This window comes from Punica granatum, chromosome 6, assembly GCF_007655135.1.
Source record: "Punica granatum isolate Tunisia-2019 chromosome 6, ASM765513v2, whole genome shotgun sequence".
NCBI classification, from domain to species: domain Eukaryota; kingdom Viridiplantae; phylum Streptophyta; class Magnoliopsida; order Myrtales; family Lythraceae; genus Punica; species Punica granatum.
In genome coordinates this window covers 1,147,077-1,154,110 of record NC_045132.1, presented here as the reverse complement: position 1 = coordinate 1,154,110, position 7,034 = coordinate 1,147,077, and the positions used below count along the sequence as shown (strand labels likewise).

Genomic DNA, 7,034 nt, shown 5'->3' with positions numbered 1-7,034 from the left:
AAAAAAATGAAAATCCATAGGTTAATATATGGTTTGGGTACCACCACTTATCAGCTTGAGCTTTTAAGTGGATATGGGCCCGAGCCCGTATAAACCCAATGGAAATTTAATAGATTCTATAATATAAAGTAACATTCACACCTTAACTCATTACGAAAATTATTATTATTATTTTTACCGAAACAATTTGAGTTTAATCATTATAGTATGTTATTGGCAAAAAATAAACTTTTATAATTTGATATTATTATTTTTGACCTTTTTGTCATGTTTAGTTCTGGACATCCATCCTACTGCTACTGCGAGAGGGAAAAAGTTCGTCCCTCACCTAACTATTTTTTCCTTTTTCATAATTTTTTTTTCACTCCCAGGTTTCACAATATATATTTTGAGTGAAAATATTTTACAATTCCTTAATGGGCCTAAAATATGCGATTGAGTAAATAAATATATATTCATAAGTGGATTTTATAAATTTCCAGATCGTGTAATTTTCAGTTTACGAAATTTTTATCTAATATCAGAGGAATTTGAATATTCTCGGCACATAACGCGTGTATTAAATTTTATTTAAATATATACATATATAAATTGGTTTATCGATAATGTTCAAAATGATGTTATGAAACTTCGACAAACATCTGTTGATGAGATTAATTCTCTTAAAACATAAATTTCCAATATTTCCTTGTTCTTTTTTTATTTATGAGTAATACTTCCTTGTTCTTAGTATTGCACATTCCAGCTCCAGTGCATATATATATATATATATATATATATAGACAGATGTAGATATATTTCTTAGGAGATGAGCTCGAGCACTCCTTGGCTAAGGCATTAGATTATGTTTTAATCAACCTGTCTAATTGGAATCACAATTTGTAGCATTGCCAAAATTGCTTGTTCCATTCTTAGCACTTAGAGTTTTACTCAAACTTTACCAAGAAATATATTAAATATATATTACTTAGCACTTTGAGCTTGATTATGTTTAATCAAGCTGTTTAATTGGAATCACAATTTGTAGCATTGCCAAAATTGCTTGTTCCATACTTAGCACTTTGAGTTTTACTCAAAATTTACAAAGTATACTAAATATGTAGAGAGAAGTAATGTTTACTAAATTCACACAAAAAATATATATTAATTATCAAAGAGGGTGTGTGTAGTGGTCTACATCTTCAGCTTTGATCCTGATTTTGGGACAACCCATGCCTCTTTATTAATTTAGAATTTTCTATTGCATTATATTGGGTTCATGAGTTTCATTCGTAACCAAAAAAAAAAGAAGTAATATTTATTCATTTCTTTTTGATGAGGCTACGAGAATTCCAACCTCCCGTTCACGCGACAGTATGAGCCTTACCTTCCACTAGATTTCAAACCCTTCTAATAGCTCTCAAAATTATCTGTTCAATTCGAAAAATCGCATGAAACAATAATTCTGCTCGATCAAAAGATGGTGCAAAAGAGTAGTTGTGATCCTTCCATAACATTCCTCAGTACGTAAGTTCTGCTTAAATATTATTGAAGAAAAAATATAATTTAATTAAGGACATTTTACAGATAAATGATATAGCATATATATGCCGACTCAGGATAACAGCTCTCAACATTATACATTTAGAAAATAAGATCGACATGGACTATTAAAGCGGATTGATCATAGCAGCCTACAATATTCTCGAACCACATCCATCAACTGGATTTTCCCTTCTTATTCGGCAAGCTCCCGCAATCATACTGTGCAACACTAGAAAGTTTGGGTAGGATAGTTTTATAGAAGACGTCCCTAAGGAGCTTCATCCACCATCCTGACCCGTCTTGCTGTATCCAACCGGACAGGAATGAGGCGGTGATGATCCATGCGGTCCGCCACCTCCTTTCTCCTATGTACTTTCCGAGGGCCTGGCCTACGTCTACAGGCCTGAGCTTACCATTAGGGCCGGTCAAGTTCCCCATATGTCGGCCTAGAACAACAGCATCCTCAAGAGCCATGCCGCCGCCCTGCCCGAGTTCAGGGGTTGTCGGGTGCATAGCATCGCCAGCTACTGTGGTGCTCTCTGTGTTCAGGGTTCCGAGAACCACATCCCAAGGGTAACGGAACATGAGTGGCGCCCACGATAGTGTTGAGAGATCAGAGTGCTGGACGACGTCAAGGTAGGACACCGGGAAGTCCTTGGCCCAGTTCTCCATTACTTCTCTTTGTATTGATTCTGGATTGCTTCCAAAATCTTTGCCTGAAAAGATGACATATATGTATAGTATTAACAAAACTGGTCTTATATCAACTTTTTCGGTTATAAGAGAGATTCGTGGGTATGTATAGTATTTGAGAGTTGACACTGGACTATTCCTGTTCCCGTCAATCTAAATAGACCGAGTCTAATTAAGGATTTTGCGGGGAAAGTGGAGAAAGAACTTAATTACCTTTAGGAGGTGTTTTGCAAACAAAGAACCAATATATTTCATTGTCATTGAGAGGAACAAAACCGGCCCTTTTTGATACGTCGACATATTGCTGAACAGTACGGGCAAGCCCGTGGCCTTCCGGATACACAGAAAGCCCACGAACTGCAAACCGGCCTGAATGGACCGGTGAGCCGAGTTTCAACCTCCTTGCGATCACTGAGTGAACTCCATCACACCCGATCACCACCTAAATTAGACGAATATGACGAAAAAGAGAATTTATCAGAAACTTGGACGCACCAGTTATTTAAAAGAAATAAATAACTAACTTTGTTTCTGACACAGGAGATGAAACGAAAAGGCTCGAACCTTAGCCTTGATTATGGTTCCATCATCGAGTCCAAGAACCGAAATCCGATTACCGTCCTCTACTTTTGACTCAATGGAGGTGAGCTTTGAAGAGAACCGGATCGTATCCGAGGGCAGCTCATCGGCCAATGCCTGTAAGAGGGCCTTTCGATGTAGCGGTCTTGGTCCCCCTCTGCATCAAGCGGGCAAGTAAATGAATTTGCAACGATAACATGGGTGTTAAACTCGACAAGAAGCAACGACTTGGGAATGGTACCTTTCGCTAGCAGCGTAAAGCACTTGCTGCGTTAATTTGGTCTTGACATCAGTAACATATCCCCTGAATTCATTCATCAAATATATAAGAGATTAGCGAACCAATAATGAAGCATATACATATACTATTTTTACTTTCTCACAGAAATTAAAATTCATAAACTTAATAATTGAAAATAATTTACCTTTCTAAAGGAGCGTAGAGAGCGGTAAGCTTATCAGCAACTCCAAGGGCATCGAGGGCACGCCACGCATTGGGGAAAAGCGTGAGGGCCGCACCAGTGGCCCTCAGATCCGCCGCCCTCTCCAACACCAATGCCCTAACTCCGACCCGCTTCAGGGCCACCGAGGTCGCCAAGCCGCCAATGCCGGCCCCGACTATAACCACTTCCTCCTCGATGATTGTGAAAGCCATGTAATATGTATCTTATGTTTGGAGAATATGAACAAAGTGGTTCCCGTGGCCATTCTTACTTATAAGTGGATTTTTCCATGGTGGCTGCCCGGAAAGACACCCGAGAGCGACAAGCAGCCATGCCTTGCGGGTCGCACATATGTCTTTGACAAGTCCGTGAACCTCAAGAAATGCGAAGCCTATATTGAATCCTTAATTAACAAATATAATATTTTTGGTGCGACAGACATTAAATAGAAAGTAATGTTAGAAATGACATGTTGACCACATGGCCTAAAGCAAATCAAGCACGACCTTTGACCCAAATATAAGGAACGACCATTGACCACATCATATGCCTTGATGATAACATGCCTTCCTTTTTTTTTTTCCAATAATCATAACAAGCATTTTAATATGATTAAAATGCAATTTATCCCCCACCTTTGGGTCTGGTGGCAAAATGCACCATAACCTTTAAACAATTACACCATACTATTTGACCTATTAAAAATGCAGCAAAGTATCACCTCATGTTCTTTCCCGGTAAAAATATAACTAAATAATCTCAGATTCGGGAAATAATTTCAAAAATTGAAAATTAAGAAAACTAAGAAGAAAGCTAGAACAAGGTCTGGAAGAAGAAGGGAGGGCGGGGTGAGGAGGGTGAGAACTGAGGGGGGGGTGGTGGGGGCGCATGCCAATACCTGGTAAAATATTTAGCACAAATTTATTGAATATATATATATATATATCGCTGTCCTTTCCTTTTTGGCAATTTTTGCATGTTCTAAGCTTGTCAATCCATCACATACAATTGATCATCTTCAGCCAATATCAATAAACAAAGGCTGGTCAGGCTCGAGCAATTTTTTATTTTTCATTTGTAGACCAGTAAGAAATGGCTTGTTCGTTGATGCCCGAGTTAATGTCGCAGACTGATCACTTGATTAACTTCTCCCATTGCAGCCTCAATATCTTGGATTTTTTGGAGAGAATAATAAAACCCTCAATGGCAAAGTCTTGGGACTATCGAAGCCCGGTCAGCAGCCCGATCAACAGCCCGAAAAAATTAAACTTTTCTCTTCTTCCAAAGAGGATGGATAAACTCAATACAATGTAACCGTAATTTGCATGGTACAGGCGACAAAGAATTGAGTAGAAGTTATCATATTATTATGTAAGTTCCGTTCAGGCGATGATTGTCAATTTTGATTATATGGGTAGTACTGAACCCGATTAAATTTTTTATAAGTCATACATATCAGGAACTCTTAAAATTTGCATCCACTATAGCTGAACCCGATTAAATTTTTTCTAGATTTTAATATTTAAAAAAATCGGTTAATCGATTTACCAAATAAGAAAATTTGTTATATTTGGTAGGTAATACATATGAGTTTCTTTAGATGTATGAAATACTTCTTCAGTTTACGTTTGATACTTAGGAATTGAGTACAACGTAGCCAAACCAATTAATTTTTATCTAGGTTTCAATGTATTTAAAAAATTAGGTAAACCGGCTAACCAAACCGAAAAAACAGTTATATTTAATAAATAGAATATAAGATTATCTTTGAGGGTATTTTTAAAAGAGTTAAAAAATAAGGACTGAATTGAAAAGAATTTTAAACACACAAATTTAGATTGGGAATTATTTTCAAAAAAGATTTAATTTGGGAATAAAATTTAAAATGAAGTCTATTTAGTGAAAAAAAAACTCAATTAAATAGGCAAAACTTTGGGATGCATATAATTGTATTTAGGTGAACTGCGAGATTCAAAAATGACCTAAACGTTAAACTTTATAGTGCAATTTCGAACTTTTACGATACTGTGGCTCCCGGCAAAATTAGACACCTAGTGGGCATCAAACTTCAATTTGCAATGCAGGAGTTTGAATCCCGCTTGAGGAATTTAATGGCCAAAACCAAGGGAATTTTTGAACTGTATTAATTTCATTCAATAAGCTGATAATGCCCGAGATTTCATCAAAAAATGAATTTGTGAAGGCAGGGCCTCCGCTATCATCAAATGGTTATACGCACCCATAAAAAGAAAAAAAGAAAAACTCATATATATTTGAAAAACTATGTGATTAATATTAAGAATTTGTTGAGGGGATAAGTTGCATGGCACGTCAATAGTTCCTAGTAAGATCCACCGCTTTTCATTAAAAAATTTAATAATAAAAAAAGTCACAGCTTAATTAAAGAAGCTATACTTGATCCATGGATGTCGACGGCCAGCACGACTGATGTAGAATCCTCATTTATTCCTATACGGACTTGAGTCCATTTGCAACTCAAAAACTTGCACTTATAGATTATTGGACCAAATATACTCGTGATTGCTTTTTGTATCCCTAAATATTCGCCCTCAGCAACTAACCACGAGACGTGCATCTTCTTTCATACTCCAGCGAGGGAGGACAAACACCAAACTAGCCTCGAGCACATGCTCAAAGCTAAGTAGAGGTTCGCCTTTATCTATCTCGAAACTAGATCGGGTCACTCTAGCCTAACTAATATGAGGCGCACTTTTGGCTGCCTCGAAACCAAATCTAGGGTGATGTGAGTCCACGTGTGCAAAAGCGTAACTCAATATAATACCATGTAAAATTCCCACTTAGCACTACACGGATCTGTATAATCCAAAATCTTAAACTGATAGGTTGTTGAACTCAAATTATATATATGCTTGTGATTTTTTTCTCAATTTTTCCGTGTGAGACAACAAACTAACTTTGCCGCACAGGTTTCTTTTTCATTTTTTTTCATTTCAATTTGATATGAAAAAAATTGGCTCATAATAGCTAAAAATCATTGCAGTGGAATGGCATGCCTCCTTGAAATACGTGGTCTTGGTTCCAAACCTCTCAATTTTATCTATGTTTTTCCTTTTCTAACTTTTTTATGTCAATGATCTCTCTTCTTTCTTTGATTTTGGTCTCGCTTGATCCCTCTTTTTCCCTTCGTTTTCTAAAATGGTTATCTTTTTTTTTTTTCATTTTCTGTATCTACTTTTCTTAACAAACTTTCTACGCATCTACGTTATATTTTTTAAAGAAAATATATTATATACGAAAGTCATAAATATATTGAATAGGATTTAGAAAAAAAGAAACATAACCATATTATATATGAATTGAGGAGGAAGATAAATTATAAGGTGTGCAAATATATATAATTTAATTTCATGACAAAAATATTCATTATGCTACTTCTAGTTATAATTAAAAAATAAATTATTTATTAAACTTTATGAATTTACAGAAAGTTTGTAAAATTTCTAATCTATGTTAGAGTAAACTTAGAAGAGACACTTTAAAGTCTTAAAAAAAATGATGACAGATGAATAAGTAATTCATTATGATATAATCTAATAAAAAAATTAGGAGAATTCAACATTGGAAGCTAAAATGGATAGCCCAATAGTGCGAAAGAAGGTGGGCTTTTACATTATACTTTCACTAGTCGTAGAGCCCATGCATTGCACAGGATCGTACTTATTTAATTTTTATGCTTTTTTCAATTTTATTATATATTATATGCATATTTTGAAATTTTATAAATCCTAATTTACCATCATTAAAACTATATGT

General features: G+C 35.7%; 1 protein-coding gene across 1 annotated transcript; it reads right to left on the bottom strand.

Annotated features, from left to right (window-relative positions):
* Nucleotides 1-1,503: 1,503 nt before the first annotated feature.
* LOC116210171 (monooxygenase 2-like) lies at nucleotides 1,504-3,530 on the bottom strand. Its single transcript, XM_031543993.1, has 5 exons — nucleotides 3,222-3,530; nucleotides 3,038-3,100; nucleotides 2,782-2,953; nucleotides 2,431-2,659; nucleotides 1,504-2,240 (listed from the first exon to the last, which is right to left on the bottom strand). Exons 1-5 carry the CDS (start codon nucleotides 3,449-3,451, stop codon nucleotides 1,699-1,701), a joined length of 1,236 nt encoding a protein of 411 aa, XP_031399853.1. The 5' UTR covers nucleotides 3,452-3,530; the 3' UTR covers nucleotides 1,504-1,698.
* Between the last annotated feature and the right edge of the window lie 3,504 nt (nucleotides 3,531-7,034).